Source organism: Pristiophorus japonicus, chromosome 5 (genome assembly GCF_044704955.1).
Source record: "Pristiophorus japonicus isolate sPriJap1 chromosome 5, sPriJap1.hap1, whole genome shotgun sequence".
NCBI classification, from domain to species: Eukaryota; Metazoa; Chordata; class Chondrichthyes; family Pristiophoridae; genus Pristiophorus; species Pristiophorus japonicus.
Window position 1 is genome coordinate 81,830,473 of NC_091981.1, and position 23,366 is coordinate 81,853,838.

General features: G+C 42.5%; 1 protein-coding gene across 1 annotated transcript in view; it reads right to left on the reverse strand.

The window, feature by feature from the left end:
* LOC139264094 (sodium-dependent dopamine transporter-like) overlaps window positions 1-23,366 on the reverse strand; it is a 90,967-nt gene that overhangs the window by 53,555 nt on the left and 14,046 nt on the right. Inside the window, exons 5-9 of the mRNA XM_070880185.1 lie at window positions 22,942-23,076; window positions 18,080-18,183; window positions 12,585-12,709; window positions 8,229-8,341; window positions 507-635 (exon numbers count right to left, since the gene is read on the reverse strand). Of these exons, the coding sequence (XP_070736286.1) occupies window positions 507-635; window positions 8,229-8,341; window positions 12,585-12,709; window positions 18,080-18,183; window positions 22,942-23,076 (606 nt within the window). The remainder of the gene's footprint in view (window positions 1-506; window positions 636-8,228; window positions 8,342-12,584; window positions 12,710-18,079; window positions 18,184-22,941; window positions 23,077-23,366) is intronic.

The following is a 23,366-nucleotide window of genomic DNA, read 5'->3' on the forward strand; positions in this document are numbered from 1 at the left end:
GTAAAACCTTGGCTCTGCTTTATTTAGGCCCAAAGTGCCTGACTCTCAAAATGGCTGGCCTTTTATATCTGAGCAGCAACATGTGCATGCTGCTCAGTGGCCTCTAACAATGATGCCACCTGGTGGCTACAAACAGAATGTACATACATGGCAGACACCGAGCCATATAAGATGTTCGGGCAGATAACCAAAAGCTTGGTCAAAGAGGTAGGTTTTCAGGGATGCCTTAAAGGAGAAAAGAGAAGTAGAGAGGCAGGGAGATTTAAGGAGGGAATTCCAGAGTAATACTGCCAAAAGTTTAAAAAAGTCCAATTTGGAGTCAAGGATCAAACTGTTCACTCTCAGATCAGGTAAAGTTTAGGGCCACAGTGACACCATAATTCACTGTTCCATTCTTCCAATACTTTCAGAGTCTATCTTTCTGAAACAATAGGTAATACATTTACCATCAGAGGAGCTCCAGTAAACCCTTATTTTTAAAATTACTCTTATACAAATTGACTTACGTTAGTTACACAGAAGAGAGACACCAGAAAGGTAATTGCAATGATGAAGAGTGTGAAGATCTCTCTATGGTTACGCAGGAGTTTGAATTCATCAATCAGCCCTGTGATGACCGATTCCATGCCACCCATCTGTAGACACAAGGAGAACAAACAGGTCAGAAAGCAGAAGGTTCTGAAAAATACGGCATTTTCCATGCACCACTAATTATTATTATAACATTCCTACATTACAACAGTGACTACACTCCAAAAAACCACTTCATCGCTGTAAAGCGTTTGAGATGTCCAGTGGTCATGAAAGGCGCTATATAAATGCAATCTTTCTTTATATATATATTATTTATTTACTAATAAAATTGTTGCAGGCCCAACATGTGTTTACAGCTGCAACCCAGATCCACTTCCAAATGCTTAAACTTGACCATTACACGGCTGAGACCCTGACTATTTCAATGACCTGCACTTTTCCTAGACCACCCCCCACTATCAGGCAGCATAAGAACATAAGAAATAGGAACAGGAGTAAGCCATAGGGCCCCTCGAGTCTGCTCCGCCATTCAATAAGATCATGGCTGATCAATAAGATCATGGCTGATCATGTTCGGTATAAGACAATGATGAACAAAGGAGGATAGGTTGAGGCTGCAAAAAAAAGGAAAAGGAAGAGAAAAAAGTAAAGCTATCCTAAATAAAAAGATTGGGAGAAGAAAGCTGCAGGAGAGAGTGGATAAATGACAGCTAAAGGAATTTTTTTTTAAATGGAGAGGGAAAACTGCAGAAAGATGACTGCAAAGCGAGACAAAGGAAATTAGTTGCAGGTGAGAAAAAAAATGAAGGAGAAAGAATAAAGAAGTCAAGGAGAGAAAATGAAAAAGTACCTGTGAAATAATAAGAAAATTGAAGGGTGAAAAAAAGGCAAGCGAGAAGTCAAAGGAAAACAAAAGAGAAGGGATGAAAGGAGACTCTAAAAGACCCTGACCTAGAAATTGGCCTTCTTAGCGCCTCCTGTAATCGCCTCCGTGGGGGGGGGCGGGGGCAATAATGGGCCACTAATGACTTACCGACCAGACGCAGTGAGAAGATTGACTCCCGCCATATTCGGCGAGAGGTTTGTGGCGGTGGTACGGAGTTATGCCCTGATCTCCTTCGCATGGGGATCGTGATGTCATCGCCATGCGCATCGCCCCGGTAACACCTTGGACCCAAACTTGGATTCCGCCCACTGCAGCATCGCCAGGCGAAAACACTGACAACTGCAGGAGGCGTTGATCCTCCCGGGAGGTTGGGTGCTTCGGGGGCAATGCTTAAAGGCAAGATGGCCAAGGTAAGTTAAAAAGAATTTGAATCCTCTGTTTGATTTTTTTTCCGTTTGTTGCCTGCGATTATTCACCCTGGCACTCTCGTCGCCAAGAGCAAGCAGAAACCAAGCGCAGACAGCGGAAGGAGCATGCGGTAAACCAGACTCCCCAGCCACCCTTTCGTTCAACGACTGTCTGTCCCACCTGTGACAGAGACTGTAATTCCTGTATTGGACTGTTCAGTCACCTGAGAACTCACTTTTAGAGTGGAAGCAAGTCTTCCTCGATTTTGAGGGACGGCCTATGATGATGACTCTTCTGCAGTGCATCGGGCTGATGGGGCCGGATCGCGGCTGCTGTCGAGGAGAGCTTTTGTAGAACCTGCAGTGATGGCCCTTCCCTTTAAGGGAAGGAAGGAGCCTTCCAATGCGGCAGCGCTTGATTTAGCGCTCTACTTCCTTCCTGGAGTGCAATCATTGAATTTTTTAACATTTGAAAATATTATCGCTTTTCACTAATTTTTCAAATTTTTTAAAATTAATGCCCCAAACGGGATGTTCCCAAATTTCTCCTCCCTCTTACTGAAGCCATGAATCTGGAATTATTCCTGGCATGTTTCCCATAGTTTTACCCAATGGACAGAAAGTATAGGGGGTTTTATCACGGAGTATTTCTATTGCTCAACTCCATCAGATCAAACAGTTCATAGGATCATAGGAATATAGGAATTCACAGGATGCCTATGTAATTTATGAGATAGCTGTCAGCACACTATGGGACAGAATTATATTAATAGCTCTACTCAACAGATATTAACATATTAAACCCTCTTTTTTTTTACAGGGAAACATTACAGATATGTATTAATACCTTTGGAATGCCAGACCATAATGAAAATTATCTGCAGCTTGAAACAAGCAGCTAGAAGCAACCAAGTTTAAATCTGCATGTACCATGGCCAAGAAAAAGGAATAAAATAACACACCATACATAAAAATGCTTAATTTTTGTTAAGCAGGCATTTGTGCTAAAAGTCCTTTAAAATTGGCTTTAGCCAACACGGTAACATTGCAGAGCAAATTTCTTGATCCAATGGATTCAACTTCAAAGAGGGAGGGACTGGACCTATGGGCTTGTTCCCAGGATGTCTGGTGCAATAAACTCAAAGTTAGTAGATGGGCATATAAGTGAATATATCTGAATACTGGATGGAAAGGAGGGTCACAGCAATCCATCAATCTGTTCTCCAACAGATCAGTAGGATTGCTGAAGTGCTGCCCCGGGAAAGTGGCAGTGGCTCCATGGAGCACGAACCTGCTGTTCTCTCTCAGAATGACAGAATTCCTACTCGCATCCCTACCACTCGGACAATGCCCTTGCCTGTCAGCCTGCCAGCTCAGACTGCTGCAGCCCAGACCGAGATGATGCAGTCTGAAGCTGGGCCTTCTAGGCCCAGTGATACTCAAGATGGCCCTCCAAGGCTATCTGCAGTCACCTCAATTGGAGGTCAGCAGCCTTCCACCAGCTTTGATGCAGCCATTTGGGAAACACCTTGAAGGAGCCCTAGGATAGTCACAGGCATGCGGAAGACAGGCAATAAGTGAATGCAGATGGGTGAGTAGTTATTTTTTGAATGTATTATGTCATGATTGAATTTATAAATTTCAATTGCAATGTGCATTTTCTGTTTTTTTTATTTTTATTTTGTTGGAAAGAGAATAATGTGATGGTCAGTGATAGAGGAATGGTAAGGAGCGCGGGACTATTGGTGAATAAGGAGGTGTGGTTGAGATTACTCGTATTGCTCATTAATTATTTAATCAGATAGAGCCTGGACAGAAAGGGGCTGTCCACGTTGTAGCCTCCCTTCCTCTTCCTATTCCTTCTCCGCTTCCTCCTCCTCTTCCTCGTGCTTCTGGTCCTCAGCTTCTTGCCAAATAGGTGGTGACAAGTTCTATTCCCTCATTATAGCCAGGTTGTGCAACATGCATCATACTGCCACAAATCTTGATAAGCACATAAGAATTAGGAGCAAGAGTAGGCCCTAGGTCCCCTTGAGCCTGCTCCACCATTCAATACATCATGGCTGATCTTCGACATCAACTCTGCTTTCCCGCCCGATCTCCATATCCCTTGAAGCCCCTTGAGTCCAAAAATCTATCTATTTCAACCTTGAATATACTCAACAGCCCTTTGGGGTAGAGAATTCCACAGATTCATATCCCTTTGAGTGAAGAAATTCCTTCTCATCTCAGTCTTAAATGGCTGACCCCTTACCCTGACTGCAAAAGCTTCTATAGATATGTGAAGAGAAAAAGATTAGTGAAGACAAACGTAGGTCCCTTTCAGTTGGATTCGGGTGAATTTATAATGGGGAACAAAGAAATGGCAGACCAATTCAACAAGTACTTTGGTTCTGTCTTCACAAAGGAAGACACAAATAACCTTCTGGATGTACTAGGGGACCGAGGGTGTAGTGAGAAGGAGGAATTGAAGGATATCCTTATTAGGCGTGAAATTGTGTTACGGAAATTGACGGGATTGAAGGCCGATAAATCCCCAGGGCCTGATAGTCTGCATCCCAAAATACTTAAGGAAGTGACCCTAGAAATAATGGATGCATTGGTGATAATTTTCCAGCAGTCTATCGACTCTGGATCAGTTCCCATGGACTGGAGGTAGCTAATGTAACATCACTTTTTAAAAAAGGAGGGAGAGAGAAAACGGGTAATTATAGACCGGTTAGCCTGACATCAGTAGTGGGGAAAATGTTGGAATCAATCATTAAGGATGAAATAGCAGCGCATTTGGAAAGCAGTGATAGGATTGGTCCAAGTCAGCATGAATTTATGAAAAGGAAATCATGCTTGACAAATCTTCTGGAATTTTTTGAGGATGTAACTAGTAGAGTGGACAGGGGAGAATTGGTGGATGTGGTGTATTTGGACTTTCAAAAGGCTTTTGACAAGGTCCCACACAAGAGATTGGTGTGCAAAATCAAAGCACATGGTATTGGGGGTAATATACTGACATGGATAGAGAACTGGCTGGCAGACAGGAAGCAGAGAGTCGGGATAAACGGGTCCTTTTCAGAATGGCAGGCAGTGACTAGTGGAGTGCCACAGGGCTCGGTGCTGGGACCCAAGCTCTTTACAATATATATTAATGATTTAGACAATGGAATTGATTGTAATATCTCCAAGTTTGCAGATGACACTAAACTGGGTGGCGGTGTGAGCTGTAAGGAGGACGCTAAGAGGCTGCAGGGTGACTTAGACAGTTAGGCGAATGGGCAAATGCGTGGCAGATGCAGTATAATGTGGATAAATGTGAGGTTATCCACTTTGGGGGCAAAAACACGAAGGCAGAATATTATCTAAATGGTGGCAGATTAGGAAAAGGCGAGGTGCAGCGGGACCTGGTTCATCAGTCATTGAAGGTTGGCATGCAGGTACAGCAGGCGGTGAAGAAGACAAATGGTATGTTGGCCTTCACAGCTAGGGGATTTGAGTATAGGAGCAGGAAAGTCTTACTGCAGTTGTACAGGGCCTTGGTGAGGCCCCACCTGGAATATTGTGTTCAGTTTTGGTCTCCTAACCTGAGGAAGGACATTCTTGCTATTGAGGGAGTGCAGCGAAGGTTCACCAGACTGATTCCAGGGATGGCAGGACTGACATATGAGGAGAGACTGGAGCAACTTTATACACTGGAGTTTAGAAGGATGAGAGGGGATCTCATAGAAACATATAAAATTCTGACGGGACTGGACAGGTTAGATGTGGGAAGAATGTTCCCGATGTTGGGTAAGTCCAGAACCAGGGGACACAGTCTTAGGATAAGGGGCAAGCCATTTAGGACCGAGATGAGGAGAAACTCCTTCACTCAGAGAGTTGTTAACTAGTGGAATTCCCTGCCGCAGAGAGTTGTTGATGTGAGTTCATTGGATATATTCAAGCGGGAGTTAGATATGGCCCTTATGGCTAAAGGGATCAAGGGGTATGGAGAGAAAGCAGGAAAGGGGTACTGAAGGAACGATCAGCCATAATCTTATTGAATGATGGTGCAGGCTCGAAGGGCCGAATGGCCTACTCCTGCACCTATTTTCTATGTTTCTATGTTTTTATGCCCACTAGTTCTAGTCTCTCCAGCTAGGGGAAATAAACTCCTAGCATCTACCCAGTCAATCCCCCTAAGAATCTTATAGGTTTCAATGAGATCACCTCTTATTCTTCTAAATGGCAGAGAGTATAGGCCCACTTAGTTGTGTACTGCAAGGCTCCTCCAGAGCAGTCCAGGCAGCAGAAGTGTTGCTTGAAGATGCCGATGGTGTATAATGTTTCTTGTGGGAGCATGGTTCTCATTGTAAGCCTGCTGTGCCCATGTGCGTGAGTTCCGGACCAGAGTCATGAGCTATGTCATGAGTGGGTAACCTTTGTCACCCAGTAGCTAGCCTTTGACTTGCCATGGTGGGTCAAATACAGGTGGCACAGAGGGCTGCTGCAGAATGAAGGAATCGTGACTACTGCCAGGATAATGGGAATGTACCTGCATGCTGAGCTGCCTGTGGTCGCACACCAGCTGCACACTGACGGAGTGGAGTCTCTTTTGGTTCATGAAAATGGCCGAGTTCAGATGAGGCACACGCAAGGTAATGTGCGTGCAATCAATGACATCCTGCACCATGGGGAAGCCTGCAATCCATGCAAAACTTTGTGCTCGCTCTGCCTGCTTGTCTCTGGAAATGAGATGAAGCTGCTTCTCTGTGGCTAGAGAGCCTCAGTGACCTACCTTATGCAGCAGTGTACTGCAAATTGCGAGATGTTGCTTATATTTCCAGCAGCAACCTTGAAGGAGCCAGATGCCTGAAAGTTAACAGCTGCAGTCACCTTCACAGCTATTGGCAATACAGTCCTTGCCCTGCGTTGAGGTTGCAGTTGTGGCTGTAGCTGTTGGCAGATTTCAGTCACAACCTCTTTAATGAAGCAAAGACATCTCAAGGTTTGGTCCTCACTGAGGTTGAGGTAAGAGAATTGCTCCCTAAAGACCCTGGGCAGATATGGCGTCCTACTGAGAGCCCTTCTCCTCCTACTACTTCTCCCTCTTCTAGTTGGTTGCCCTACTCTGTGTGGCCTCTCTTCATTCTCCCAGTTATGCTCAATTCTAAGAGGAAGCCCTGCCAGGCCACCCATGTTTGGAGGCAACTTGTTAAAACACAAGCTTTTAAATGAACAAAAAAAGTACTTTAGCACCAGCCAGACCACTCACAGACTATCCAAACTTTAGAGAAGTATAGAAAAGCTCCAAAAATGCATGCAATTGCACCAGTAGCCAGAAGAAGTAATCTAGCAACTAAGTAGTTGATGATCCCTTTAAATAGTGCCGTTGAGGGGTTTATTATACCTTTTTTCATTATGATCAGCTGTGCAAGGTTAAACTGGAGCATAGCATTCAAAAATAGCAGCATGGCATCAAATCAGCATTGCATACTGATTGACGTCATAATCTGCCTGCTCTACAGCTACCGGTGGTTGTTAGGTGCACGTGCAAACCACTTTAACAAGCTGGCATCTGGCTCGATTCCTGTTGGAATTGTGCGCATGCATCTCGGAGCCCATCTTCCACCATTAAGAATCTGAATAGCGCCTAAAAAAGACGCTTCATAGCCCAATTTCTCCCCCATAATGAGTAAGTACTCCAACTTCACGCCATTGCATGTTTTTGAATGCTGAGTCTCTTGGTGAGGTATCGGTGTAGTGAAGCTTGTGGAGGAGCAGAGCAACACAGACAGCAATGTCCTGATTTCCGCATTTAAGTGCGCATGTGCAAATGCTGGAAGTTGCTGCTATTCTTTCTGCAAAAACCGGGCCAATGCCTCAGATAAGAAAAAAAGAACTTATTTAATGCGTCTGTGTCCCTGGCAAGAAGCCTTGCACACCGACATTGCTTATTTTGAACATACACTGCCCATGATTTTCCAAATGGTCGGAATATCATGATCAGTGTGTTCTTGAAATTCTGACTTGAGCTCTGAGCAGTTACGACTCCCTAAAATGTCTTGAATAAAAGTATGAGGGAAATGGTATCAGTCAGAATTTTTGCCACACATGCGGTGAAGTTACGACAGCAAAGTGGGAGCAGCTCTGATGAAATTCTGGGTTAATTCTTCTTCCCTTATTAAAGAATACCTGTGAGATTCATATGCACAGCAGACACCATGTATGACTATTTTACGACTGGGACACTGGACTTGAATTTAGTTCCTGTTGCTCATGTATCTCTGACATGTTCTGCAGGTCATAGAGGGTACAAACTTTGAGAACCTATCCCTAGTATCACTGTTAAGCTTGCTCTTACGGTACTGATTAATAAAATTACAATCGATTTGTTTCATTGAGCTCTAACATATAACATTGAATGCACTCACTGCGCTGTCAAGTCCCAGTGTCAGAAGCATGATGAAAAAGATGACCGACCAAACTGATGAACCAGGAAGAGTGGCAATAGCTTCTGGGTAAATGATGAAGACCAATCCAGCTTCTGCAAACATAAAAAAAGTAGTTATTCCATTAAAAGTATTTACAGTTACATTTGTCAGATTTAAAGCTGTTTGCAGGGGTGCATGAGGTAACATGCTGATCTTCCACCTGTGGGACTTGACAGGGATCTAATCTAGGAAGGTGGGATGAAAATTTTCCCTGACAGATGGCTGTAAACCAATGTAAAATAACTTCCAGCAGTTTTAAGTAAGATCCTATTGAGCATGAGCCCATGGTACAGAACAATTTTTACTTTGGCACTAATTTACTAACCTTAGAACTCTCTTCCCCCGCGCCCCCCCCGCAACCACCCCCCCCCCCCCCCCCGCCCCTGCTCGACTGCACCAATGCGGCATTTTTCAATTTCCCATTTTTGTTGCCTTTCCGAGTGTGATGGTTACGATAGGAAATTAGAAAATGCTACAGTGGTTAAGTTGGAGTTGGTCTTATGAAGTTACCGTGTCATATATTTGGGGAAGACCTTAGGGGAGATTAACCTGTGCCTGTGCCCTGGCATACTGGATCACCTGGGTGGAGCAAATATTAGAAGAGGCACTCATTGCATGCCTGTAAAGGAACTGTCTGGTTGTCCTTCATTCATTGAAATGGTAGGAAAATCAAGCAGTTCCTTTACAAGTGTGCGAGCTGAGCTGCCTGATTTTCCAATATTCACTGTGGCCAGGTGATCCAGTGCATCTCAGTACAGACCCAGAAAAATCTCCCCTTTGTCTCTGTGCTCTTATGTAATATCATGACTATTTATTAACAGGTTTACAATTTTGACACACATAGTGCAGATGGAATCTCCCTCTTTGTTCTATCGGGGTAGAAGAAGCTTTACTCTGCTTTTTATGGCCTGACACTGAATGGGTGAAATAGAGAACTATTCTATTCCCAGCATGAACAAATTAGAGAAAAAACATTTTGAAAGAAAGGGCCCTTTTATTGTCAAGATGAAAGTTATTTTGCACTAATCAAACTTCAGAATAGTCCTGCTCATATTTTCTGATTGGTCTCCACATCTTCTCCCACCACACTGAATAGTGCAAACACCAGACTTCTCCATGATTGTTTCCGGCGCTGCTTTGTGACGATGTAAAGTTCAAGTGGAAGGAGATGGATATCAGGTTTAAGAATGAATCAAACTATATATATTGAGACCCAAACCAGCTTGATGCTAACCATTCTAGATTCTGAGTTTCCTTCAGAGGGGAATGGGAGGAGGATGGCAGTATTTTCAGCATGCTACGATTGTCACATACACCTGCAAAGTGGTATTTTGTCCAACTTCTGGGTGCAGCAATGTTGTACATATGTTCTCAGTGTCATAGCAAGTGATTGGAGGCTCGTCATTGATAGTACTGGAACCTCAACAACAAAGCAATAAAAAATATATATACTAAGAATCTAGTGGAGGGAAACAAATTCAATCCTGGCTGGTCTAAGGGACCAATAACCATTTAACCTTCGCACCCTATTCAACCCCGAGTTCAGTTTCATCCTTCACAGTGGAAGAGAGCACAGACAGTCACTGTCTAGACTCGCACATGATGGTTAGTTCATTGGGTGTTGCTGCTATAGCCCAGTATAAGTCAGCACCTTCATTAGAGCAAATTGTAAAAAAAAACAAAGAGAAAGGATGTTCTTGCTATTGAGGGAGTGCAGCGAAGGTTCACCAGACTGAGTCCCGGGATGGCAGGACTGACATATGAGGAGAGACTGGATCGACTGGGCCTGTATTCACTGGAGTTCAGAAGAATGAGAGGGGATCTCATAGAAACATATAAAATTCTGACGGGACTGGACAGGTTAGATGCAGGAAGAATGTTCCCGATGTTGGGGAAGTCCAGAACCAGGGGACATAGTCTAAGGATAAGGGGTAAGCCATTTAGGATTGAGATGAGGAGGAACTTCTTCACTCAGAGAGTTGTTAACCTGTGGAATTCCCTACTGCAGAGAGTTGTGATGCCAGTTCATTGGATATATTCAAGAGGGAATTAGATATGGCCCTTGCGGCTAAAGGGATCAAGGGGTATGGAGAGAAAGCAGGAACGAGGTACTGAAGGAATGATCAGCCATGATCTTATTGAATGATGGTGCAGGCTCGAAGGGCCAGATGGCCTACTCCTGCACCTATTTTCTATGTTTCTATGTTTCTATGAATCAAGATTTTCTAACTTCATGAAAAATTAATTGTGCAATGAAAAAATGGTGTGTAATCATTCTAGTGGTTTGTGGATTAGAGCTCCTTAAAACAAACATTGGTGGATTTGTTTTTATGATTTAATCATCTGTAAATTGTGATCTTATTCTCATTCATTTCATAAATAGAATTTCTCACAGATTAACATTATAAGATTCTTCACCTGCAAAGAAAATGGTGAAGCTAAACTGCACTGATCCAAGTGTTTATTTTGTTGCACACAAAATGGGGAACAAAGAAATGGCAGACCAATTGAACAAATACTTTAGTTCTGTCTTCATGAAGGAAGACACAAATAACATTTCGGAAATACTAGGGGACCGAACGAGAAGGAAGAACTGAAGGAAATCCTTATTAGTCAGGAAATTGTGTTAAGGAAATTGATGGGATTGAAGGCTGATAAATCCCTGGGGCCTGATTGTCTGCATCCCAGAGTACTTAAGGAACTGGCCCTAGAAATAGTGGATGCATTTGTGATCACTTTCCAACAATCTATTGACACTGGATCAGTTCCTATGGACTGGAGGGTAGCTAATGTAATACCACTTTTTAAAAAAGGAGGGAGAGAGAAAAGGGAAATTATAGACCAGTTAGCCTGACATCAGTAGTGGGGAAAATGTTGGAATCAATTATTAAAGATGAAATAGCTGCACATTTGGAAAGCAGTGACAGGATCAGTCCAAGTCAGCATGGATTTATGAAAGGGAAATCATGTTTGACAAATCTTCTAGAATTCTTTGAGGATGTAACTAGTAGAGTGGGCAAGGGAGAACCAGTGGATGTGGTGTATTTGGACTTTCAAAAGGCTTTTGACAAGGTCTCGCACAAGAGATTGTTGTGCAAAATTAAAGTACATGGTATTGGGAGTAATGTATTGACGTGGATAGAGAACTGGTTGGCAGACAGGAAGCAGAGAGTCGGGATAAACAGGTATTTTTCAGAATGGCAGGCAGTGACTAGTGGGGTGCTGCAGGGCTCAGTGCTGGGACCCCAGCTATTTACAATATACATCAATGATTTAGATGAAGGAACTGAGAGTAATATCTCCAAGTTTGCAGATGACACTAAGCTGGATGGTGGTGTGAGCTGTGAGGAGGATGCTAAGAGGCTGTAGGGTGACTTGGACAGGTTAGGTGAGTGGGCAAATATAAGGCAGATGCAGTATAATGTGGATAAATGTGAGGTTATCCACTTTGGTGGCAAAAACACATAGGCAGAATATTATCTGAATGGCGGCATATTAGGAAAAGGGGAGTTGCAACGAGACCTGGGTGTCATTGTACATCAGTCATTGAAGGTTGGCATGCAGGTACAGCAGGCGGTGAAGAAGGCAAATGGCATGTTGGCCTTCATAGCTAGGGGATTTGAGTATAGAAGCAGGGAGGTCTTGCTGCAGCTGTACAGGGCCTTGGTGAGACCACACCTTGAGTATTGTGTTCAGTTTTGGTCTCCTAATCTGAGGAAGGACATTCTTGCTATTGAGAGAGTGCAGCGAAGGTTCACCAGACTGATTTCCGGAATGGCAGGACTGACATATGGGGAAAGACTGGATCGACTGGGCCTGTATTCACTAGAGTTTAGAAGAAAGAGAGGGGATCTCGTAGAAACATATAAAATGGGACTGGACAGGTTCGATGCAGGAAGAATGTTCCCGATGTTGGGGGAGTCCAGAACCAGGGGTCACAATCTAAGGATAAGGGGTAAGCCATTTAGGACCGAGATGAGGAGAAACTTCTTCATTCAGAGAGTTGTTAACTTGTGGAATTCTCTGCCGCAGAAAGTTGTTAATGCCAGTTCGTTAGATATATTTAAGAGGGAGTTAGATGTGGCCCTTACGGCTAAAGAGATCAAGGGTATGGAGAGAAAGCAGGAAAGGGGTACTGAGGTCAATGATCAGCCATGATCTTATTGAATGGTGGTGCAGGCTCGAAGGGCCGAATGGTCTAATCTTGCACCTATTTTCTATGTTTCTATGGTTCTATTTGGTGTACTCTATGATAAACGACGTTGCAGACTGGCAAAATTAGCTCTATGACCTCACCTCCAGTGGCCACATCCTCCAGAGCCACTCCATGTCGCTTTGACATGTAGCCCAAGAAAGAGAAGACAACAAAACCAGAGAAGAAGCTTGTCACGGAGTTGACGAAACTTGTAATGATGGCATCCCTGAAAACAAAAAGGGAGAGTCAAATGTAATTTGAATCTTGCGGGGAAGGGAGGAATTGAGGGCCATCTATGATGTGTAGCACAGACTTTGCAGATGCAGCATCGAAAATCCAGAGTTCTGAAGTCCGGAAAAATGCAGAATCCGGAACGGCCTCGATCCCGAGGGTTCCGGATTTTGAACGCTGCATCTGTAGTGGTGAGAAGAAACATCCTCCCGATATGTTTAAAAACTCCCAAACATGCAAAGTAAGTATCTGTGTGGGACATGTCAGTTACAGCAAACGATGCATGGCTTCCGTCTAAGGCTGTAAAAGTAACAAGCAGTTTGGATCTCTAGGCAAGACACCTTCACTAATTCCACCACTCACTCCACAAAGTAACAGATACAAGAAAGAAGATGGGGGTACACCAAACCCACTCTAGGTGCCATAAAAATAGCAACTCAAAACAGCAGTGCCCAGACTAGGTGGCATGGCCCCTTTGGTCCTCCTTCCCTCTCTTCCCAGCCACTGCACTGATTCACGTCGGGCATCGCCTTCTGTTATTGAGCACAGAGGTCTGAGGCCTCGCCTGCACCTGATGGCAACTTTATTCAGAGAGCCCAGAAAGATGGCTCATGAGGGGTAGAAAAGATGATATACAGAAGAAGAACAGCAACTTGCATTTACATAACCCCTTTTATGTACTCAGGATGTCCCAAAGTGCTTCACAACCAATGAATTACTTCTAAAATGTAGTTACCGTTGCTCTGTAAATAAACACTTAAGGCGTGTTCTTCTGAGGTTGAGGTTAAGATATATTTTGGAAAGAAATCTTTTGGCTGCAACGTGTAACAATATTGCAAATGTGTTCATGAAGATTTCTTCTGGTCAGTTTTTCTAGTTAAATGTAAAAACAATGGACCTAAAATCGAGGTTGGAGGTTTCCTTCGTACAAATGCCTCCAACCTGAAAAAAATCTATGAATCTATGAATCTGTTGGTCCCGGAGAGACATAAGATCCCGGTCAGAGACCTAGATTTGCTGCGCAGCGCATGGACACCTGTCTTCGAGGTACGCAAGTCCAAGCTGCAGTCACGTGGGCCTGGACAACCAATCACAATGCCATATTCTCATTGTTAATAAAGGGAACTCCGTTTGTGCGAGTCCGTGAGTTCGGGAGAGTCCGAGTGCGGGAGTGTCCGTGAGTACGGGAGAGTCCGAGAGCGGGAGTGTCCGTGAGTACGGGAGAGTCCGAGAGCGGGAGTGTCCGTGAGTTCGGGAGAATCCGAGAGCGGGAGTGTCCGTGAGTTCGGGAGAATCCGAGAGCGAGAGAATCTGTGAGTTCAGGAGAATCCAAGAGCGGGAGAGTCCATGAGTTCGGGAGAGTCTGAGAGCAGGAGATTCCATGTGCTTGGGGAGTCCGAGAGCGAGAGAGTCCGTGAGTTCGGGAGAGTCTGAGAGCGGGAGAATCCATGTGCTTGGGGAGTCCGAGAGTGGGAGAGTCCGTGAGTTCAGGAGGTCGGGAGTTCGGAGATCCGAGAGGTCGGGAGTTCGGAGGTCCAAGAGGTCTGAGAGGTCGGTGAGTTCAGGAGGCCAGGAGTCCGAGACTTTGGGAGGCCACAGAGATCGGTGAGTTCGGGAGGCCAGAGGTCGGTGAGTTGGTAAATATCTCTCTTTGCTCTATTTCTTTTTAATTAGATTTTAAACTAGATGAGTCTAACTAGAGGGATGGTAGGGCAGCTCAGTCAAGTGGAGTGCACATCCTGCGGCATGTGGCAAGTCCTGGACGCTTCGCACGGCCTAGACAACCATGTGTGCAGGAGGCGTCCCCAGCTTCAACTACTCGGGCTCTGCGTATCAGAGCTTGAGCAGCAGCTGGAGTCAATACGGTGCATCCGCGAGGCTGAGAGCTACATGGATAGCACATTTCAGGAGATGGTCACCCCGCAGCTTAAACGCATGCCTAAATGCCTAAATCTAGCCACTTTATTATATATAAAATATGGTGTGTGGTTGCAACAATGTAATGGTATTGCCACTGTAGGTGGTGCTGTGAGTATAACACAACGTGACTCGATATCGTAAGTGTGGCGCCCCATGACATTAGAAGACTCATTAATCAACTGCCATTAATATCTGCTTATTTTAACTTTTGCTGATTACTAATATCTGACAGTGTGTGACGCTGCACCAATGCAATTGCTGGAGCATCACGGATATCTTGGTAAAGGTGAATAAAGTGCTTTTTACTTTGTTCCTGGCCAAGCTGTCTAACCTGCTATCTAAAATAATTATGGCCTCCGCTTTCACTTAAATTTTCTGATCAACAGCTGAATTCTGACCCTCCAGCACTTTAGCCCAATTGCTCAGCTACATTTTGTATACATTCACCTCCCCTCCTCTCTCTGCTTCCCCTTCTTCCTGTAACCCCTTTCCCCATCTCAGCCCCCTCTTTTTCTTTATCCCTTCCCATTCTTATCTCCCTCCTTCCTCCCTCTTCCATCCCTCAGGCATTCAGCCTCAGGCCATCTGTCTAACTTGTTCCCCTCATATCCTGCTGATTCCACATTCCAGTCCTTCAGCAAAGATTTCTGGCTTCCTAGCCTGCGGGCCTCCAAACCCCAAGACTTCTGTCACCACTTCCTTAGGTAGAAGATGTTTAACCTTGGGTTATCCACCTGTGTAAATTGCTCTCTCGCTTCTCGATAGCACAATTTGTGACCTCAACCATTGGGCATCTGGCCACCAGCTGACCTCCACTCTCCACTGCCAAAAACATGTTGGCACAATTCAGGCATCAGACTTCTACCCACCTCCTCGCCCCACCCAACCAACTTCTCCAAAACACACCTTTGTCCTCTGCTGCCAGTGTCCTAACAAAATTGGCACTTTTCTCTTTTAAAGTGCTTGTCCTATTGGAATTGCACTTTAAGGGGGAGAAATTCAGTTGGATAGCGCCCCTTAAAGGGTTTGCAGCCATGAGCGCTAGCATTAGCGGCGCTCAGCAAATTCAGTGTGCCAGTACCAGCAGTGCTGAGGAGTATCGCCCGGGAGCGTAGTGCCGATGTGCAACACCCTCAGTGTGGATGCAAAATTTGACTTGTGTTGCACCCGTAGTACCCCAGAGTGACACTGCCATAAATTGCTGGCGTGCAGAGCTGTCCCGGGGCGCTAAGATAAGGAATGACTGCATGAGGTTGATTTTATTTTGCGATTTAATTTTATTTAGTGTGAGTAACGTATAGGGAATGTTTTTTGTGTTTTTTGTTCCGATTCTTTTTTTGCAGGGAAGCTATGAAGCCAACTCTTTAGCATGGGATATTCAGATGCTCACCCGGCCTAGCACTCTAAGAGAAGTGTGGAATGCTTCCCTTAGTGTTCCACTCCACTGTCAGGGCACAACAACTGAATTTTATGGCTCCCGTCGCGAACCATTTTCTGGTACTAAATTTAGCGACCGCCTGATATTAGCGTCTTAAGAATTCTCCAATCAAATTTCCAGCCCAAATGTGTTTCTCAGCTCTATACTAGAAAAGAGACTGTTTTTCAAAGTTTCAGTTACTGCAGATGGATGGACAACCTGAACAGGAGAGATGTGAACACAAGAACTCAACCCCGTTCATTGAGAAACAGGCAGAACAAACAGTGATAGTGCTATAGGATGGCAAGCATACAGCGGTGCACAGGCAGAGGGCAAGAGACAGACAGACCACAATACTGAGCGAACACACAGTGACGATGACAAGTAGGAGCTAGACTGTCTAAAAGGATATAACCATGAGGTACACAGCATGAATACAACAAGCTGATACATGTTCTACAATGAGTGCAGATTGCTTATATTTCCATGGAATGCTATAGAATACAGGAAAGGAGAACACACAAATGGCAATGTGTTACGGGTGACCCTTATAGTCCATGTATGTTTTACAGCCATGATGGGCACAAGACAAAGGAGCAGCCATGGGTAGACACAACTAGAGAGTGTATTAGTAATTGTACACTAACAGGTGTAATACTTTTCACTATAATGGATCGACAAACTACAAGAACATTCCAAGTGCTATAAGCCCATGACCCACATGCACCACTTAGCACCTAATATTATAGAAAAAACAGACATACACAGAAAATAACACCGAAACAAGCAGAAGAGGAAAGAAAAAGACAAAAGGAACATGAAAATAGAACAGATGCAGATGAAAGAAATGTCTCTTCAACTTGCATTGATTAATGCGATGAGAGATCTACTTATAAAAATGTTAAATGATTAAACCATCTGCTTCCTCCTTTCCTCCTATGGGTATTCTTTCTTCAGCTTCTTCATTTTAGCTTTGATTTTATCTTATTTCTTATCTATTTTCATCTAGAATCTCCTGATTTCCCACCATACATTTAGTGGAAGATTGTTAGAAACCCTGGAGAAATGACCGTTTGCGTGTTTCGGTGACGGTCTCCATCCATCTTCTACCAAATTTATGGGGCGTGGGATCAGGAGAACTCTGCAGAAATTCTACCCATTTCTTTTTATCTGATAAAGTTGCCTGCCTCTAACGTCCTCCTATTTTTGATCTGAGATCCATATTATTCCAAATCTTTCTTTGCTTGGCTGAAATCTAATCTAAAGGTCAACTTTTCAGCCTATTAGAAGACACATCGTTGAAGTTTGACCCAATTGGATCATTGCAGGGAAAGTTTACGTGAATTTTCAGTTGACCCAGGGAGCACAAAATACTCAACATAACAATTTGATAACCCAGGTAAGTAGACATACCAAAATAATTTACCTCCACAAGGCACCTATTGGTAAAACACATAGCAGAATACAATATTGTATATTCAAAATATAAATGTATTATCTACAAGATAGTGAATTCTCCTGTAATTTATTACAAATCTTGTCATGTGATCCCATATCTTTAATATATCATAAATGTAATGTGCCTTTTGATTAACAATAATAAAATACAATATATTGTTTCTCAAATGACATTATATTCATCTCCAAATGGCATCAGAAAAAATTCACAACGAAGAAAACAATGTATCAGCTAAGAGAACGGAGATTGCCATAATTTCCTGATCTAGAGCAGGGATCAATTCCCTAACTGTGCAGAAGCAACAAAATAAACATCCCTCCTCCCAGTCAGGAGGTTATTTCAAAGTCTGTGGGGGTTAAATCGAGCCATGTAGTGCCCAGTTTTGAAGTCACAAAAAGTGCCCAAAATAGCAGAGAGGGAATCAGTTTTGGCTCTTGATAAGATAACTGGAAGAGAACAACCCTGATGGTGTTAACTAATAGACAGCCAATCTTTAGGCAAGCTTTTGAATACTCCATAAGGTATAAGAAGCATTAAACAAAGAAACCAAAGCTAGCAACATAGCCTACCTGTAGCAATTGTTATTAAATGTGTTATAGCTTGCAAATGCTATTAGTACACCAAAACCCACTCCAAGCGAGAAACATATCTGTGTGGCTGCATCTATCCAAACCTAAGAACAAAACAGATACACAAAGGAGAGAAAAAGAGCTGTTATTAGAGATAATTGCAGGAACCTATTCAGTACAGAGATGAAAGACAATATTAAAATAAGGGCAATTTTGTAAATTGTCGCGGTGTGCATCTGTACAATCTGTTTTGTAGGTTACTGCTCCATGTTTAGTTATTGGCAATCAGGGAAAGGATGCATAAATTGCCATCTTTTATATGCGTTTGCTTGCACAAGTTCAACAGATTAGTATGAACACAACTGTGGAGTAAAGCACTACGTGCAGGCAGTCAATAAATTTACAGAAATACCTTACTGAAAATGGATTGAATTATTCAATATTGATCAGCTATTGACATTGAAAACATAAAGCTGGTATCGATGCTATTGAAGAGTCAGGATACATTTCCATGGCAACTTCTCCAAGAAAATAAAGTAATTAAAGCAAATGTCACCTTTCTCAGGAATATCATTTTAAAGTAGCTGTAAAATGTCTCCTTTCCACAATAATTAACATCATGGTTATTGGAAATAACAAGCTATCTATGTATTAATTTTCCTTCTATATAATGAGGGTCGATGAGGGAAGTATATTTGATGTAGTGTATTTGGATTTCAGCAAGGTTTTTGATAAGGTCCCATATGGCAGACTGGTCACATGGCAGACTGGTCATGAAAGTAAAAGCCCATGGTGTCCAGGGCAAAGTGGTGCAAAGGCAGGAAGCAGAGAGTAATAGTTGATGGATGTTTTTGTGACTGGAAGGCTGTTTCCAGTGGGTTTCCGCATGGCTCAGTACTAGGTCCCTTGCTTTTTGTAGTAAACATCAATGATCTAGATTTAAATATAGGAGGTATGATTTTGCAGATGATACTAAAATCGGCTGTGTGGTTGATAATGAAGAAGAAAGCTATAGTCAGCAGGAAGATATCAATCAACTGGTCAGGTGAGCAGAACAGTGGCAAATGGAATGTAATCCGGAGAAGTTTGAAGTAATGCATTTGGGGAAGGCTAACAAGGAAAGGGAATACACATTAAATGGTAGGGTACTGAGAAGTGTAGAGGAACAAAGGGGCCTTGGAGTGCATATCCACAGATCCCTGAAGGTAGCAGGCCAGGTAGATAAGGTGGTTATCTAGGGCATATGGAATGCCTGCCTTTATTAGCCAAGGCATGAAATACAAGAGCAGGGAGGTTATGCTTGAACTGTATAAAACACTAGTTAGGCCACAGCTAGAGCACTGCGTGTAGTTCTGGTCACCGTATTACAGGAAGGATGTGATTGCACTGGATAGGGTACAAACGAGATTTACGAGGATGTTGCCGGGAGTGGATAATCTTAGCTATGAGGACAGATTGGATAGGCTGGGTTTGTTTTTCTTGGAACAGAGGAGGCTGAGGGGAGACCTCATTGAAGTGTATAAAATTATGAGGGACCTAGATAGAGTGGATAGAAAGGGCCTATTTCCCTTCGCAGAGGGGTCAACAACCAAGGGGCATAGATTTAAAGTAATTGGTAGAAGGTTTAGAGGGGATTTGAAGGGAAATTTCTTCACTCAGAGGGTTGTGGGGGTCTGGAACTCACTGCCTGAAAGTGTGGTAGAGGCAGAAACCCTCACCACATTTGAAAAGTACTTGGATATGCACTTAAAGTGCTGTAACCTGCAGGGCTACGGACCTAGAGCTGGAAAGTGGGATTGGACTGGATAGCCTCTTGTTGGCTGGCATGGACACAATGGGCCGAAATGCCCTCCTTCCGTGCTGTAAATTTCTATGATATAATTCCTTTCATAAAGTAAACAAGAATCTACCTCTTTTCATACAAATTACTAAGACAACTAATCCACTGTCTAAAATGTTTTATACGTTAGCATCTGCATAGAATCATTGAATCATAGAATGTTACAGCACAGAAGGAGGCCATTTGGCCCATTGAGCCCATGCCGGCTCTCTGCAAGAGTGCTTTAGCTAGTCCCACTCCCGCGTCCTTTCCCTGTAGCCCTGCAATTACTTTTCCTTCAGGTACTTATCCAATTCCCTTTTCAAAGCCGTGATTGAATCTGCCTCCACCGCCCTTTCAGGCAGTGCATTTCAGATCCTAACCATTTGCTGCGTAAAAAGGTTTTCCCTCATGTTGCCTTTGGTTCTTCTGCCAATCACCTTAAATCTGTGTCCTCTGGTTCGTGACTCTTCCACCAATGGGAACAGTTTCTCTCTATCTACTCTGTTTAGACCCCTCATGATTTTGAACACCTCTTTCAAATCTCCCAGCCTATCCATGTAACTGAAGTCCCTCATCCCTGGAACTATTCTTATAAATCTTTTCTGCACCCTCTCGAAGGCCTCCACATCCTTCCAAAGTGTGGTGCCCAGAATTCCACATAATATTCCAGTTGAGGCCGAACCAGTGTTTTATAAAGGTGGTTCATAACTTCCTTGCTTTTGTATTATATGCCTCTATTTAAAAGCCCAGGATCCCATATGCTTTTTAACCACTTTCTTAACCTGCCCTGCCACCTACAATAATTTGTACAGCTAAAGCCCCAGGTCTCTCTGTTCCTGCACCCCCTTTAGAATTGTACCCTTTAGTTTATATTGCCTCTCCTCATTCTTCCTACCAAAATGTATCACTTTGCACTTTTCAGCGTTAAATTTCACCTGTCACGTGTGTTCTCCTTCCACCAGCCTGTCTATTTCTTCTTGAAGTCTTCACTAACCTCCTCACTGTTCACTATACTTCCAAGATTTGTGTCATCTGCTAATTTTTAAATTGGGCCCTGTACACCCATATCCAAGTCATTAAAAAATATCAAGAAAAGGAGTGGTCCTAGTACCGACCCCTGAGGAATACCACTGTATACCTTCGTCCAGTCCGAAAAACAACCGTTGACCACTATTCTCTGTATTAAAGAATCAAAAAGGTTAGAAACTAATTCTTTACACAATCAGTGATTAGGATGTGAACATTTCTATCACAAACCATTGTTGAAACAGAGTCCATAAATTCTTTAATTTATTTGAAAAACTGGAATATTAAAGGGTATGGAGAGTGATCTGATTAAATGGGTCATATGGAGAAAAACACTGGAGCGGACTTAGTGAGCCTGTTTCTGTGCTGTAACATTATGATTCTAGTTGTTTTTCCACCACACAGTACATGCTCAGAATTTCTTCTCTAGCATATGTGCCACAGACTGTGATATGTTATCTATGTTTAAACAGCTCAAAGTCTGATTATTATTCTAGCATTTTGCCAAGTCAATCAACAGTCTAATGAATTTGATGCCTCTAATTGCCTGCATACAGCTCAATTTTGATAACTAATTTTATTGAGCTATTCTTGAGCTGGCAAAATATTTGAAAAGAAACAAAATGTAAGAGGAGTCATATAAAAGAGGTTCTTCCATTCTTCCCTGAATAGCTGATCAAACTGCTCCGATGGAACATTGGTTACCATCAGCTTCCATTGTCTGCTTCGGGTTTCCTCTATCATGTTGCATAATCAATGTTTTATTGTAGAATTGTCCTTTCAGTACAGAGAAAAGTGACAACTTATGCCTGAGTTACAAATGATGAGATTTGCCTATTTCAAAACAATTGCATAGGCTTTTGGAAGTTTCATTTTTCTGACATCTTAAATAACAACAATAATTGACATTTATATAACATCCTGAATGCAAAAAAACATTCCAAGGTATTTCACAAATAGGAGTTAGGAGACGGATACTGTTTCAGCAAGGGAAACATTGGGGGATAATCGAAAGTTAGGTTGAAGAAATGGATTTTGAGAAGGTTTTTGAAAGTGAAGGGAAGACAGAAAGGTTTGCAGAGAAAGTTCCAGAGAGTACTGGCTGTCTGCCTGTGTATCATTATGTCTACAATAGTTTCAAATGACTTCTGTATTAAAATGGATGAAAAAGTGCATTAGCGTTGGTAATGCAAAATAAAAATCTGATATTTAATATATAGCTTGATGCTATCAACAACCAGTTTAATATTGCTAGAGGTATTCACCTCCATTACTTTTATAATCTAAACAACAGAAGATCCAAAACAAAATACCGTGTGCCTCCATGAATAATGTTAGTCAGATTAAACAATTTAAACTCAAAATAATAAAGGTTTAGACTCAATTTAAAATAAAGTAGATTTAAAATAAATTTATTCTGAAGAAAGGCCCATTGGCAAAACATTAACTTGTCTAGATGTTGACCTGCTGTATGTTTCCAGCTTTTTATGTTTTTTTTCAGATCTTCTTCTTTTACAGTATTTTATTTATTACTGAAATAAATTGTGTGTTTCCATCTAAATTTTTACCTTTTGTTTCTTTTTCTCCAAGTTAATTTTCTAATTGTGTTTTTTTAACCTGCTGGGTATTTAAAATGTATGAAAAGCAAAACTATATTACCTTAATACCAAATCTCTCAAATCTCTCCTGCCTTCCACCCTATCACAGACCTTCCCTTTTGTTCTTTCCTCCCCTCCCCCTTTCAGTGCTTCTTAAGAATCTGTTCATTTCGAACATTCGCCAGTTCTGACGAAGGGTCAACGACCCGAAACATTAACTCTGTTTCTCTCCACAGATGCTGCCTGACCCGCTGAGATTTCCAGCATTTTCTGTTTTTATTACCTTAATACCATATGTGTTCATTACTGTATACATAAATTACATGCAGCCATATTTTAACAAAGGAAAAAAAAACAATGCCTATTTTATAACTGGACACAACAGAAGTATTAAGACACTGATCTTAAAGACTTACTGAGGCTTTACGGAGACGTAAGAAGTCAACACTTAGATATGCTTTGATTCCATCTATCGCTCCAGGGAGAGTGACTCCACGAAGTAGGAGGATAGTAAGAACCACGTATGGCATAGTAGCAGTAACCCAGACAACCTGTTGCATATAAGGTTAAACAAATTGAATCTTAAGACTTTTTCACACTTTATTGATTTCTTTTAAACTGGGTTTCATCTACATTGAAGCTTCATAGCATTTAAAACAAGAATAAATTAAATATTACATTTATTATTTCCTTCACTAAATAAACACAAGACAGCTCCAAAATAAATTAGATGTACAAGTACATATAAAGATGATGAAACATGAACAGAAAAAAATAGTTAAGAGATGATGTAGCAGTTTTCTACATATGCTATAGATGTAATTGTTAATTTAACTTCCCG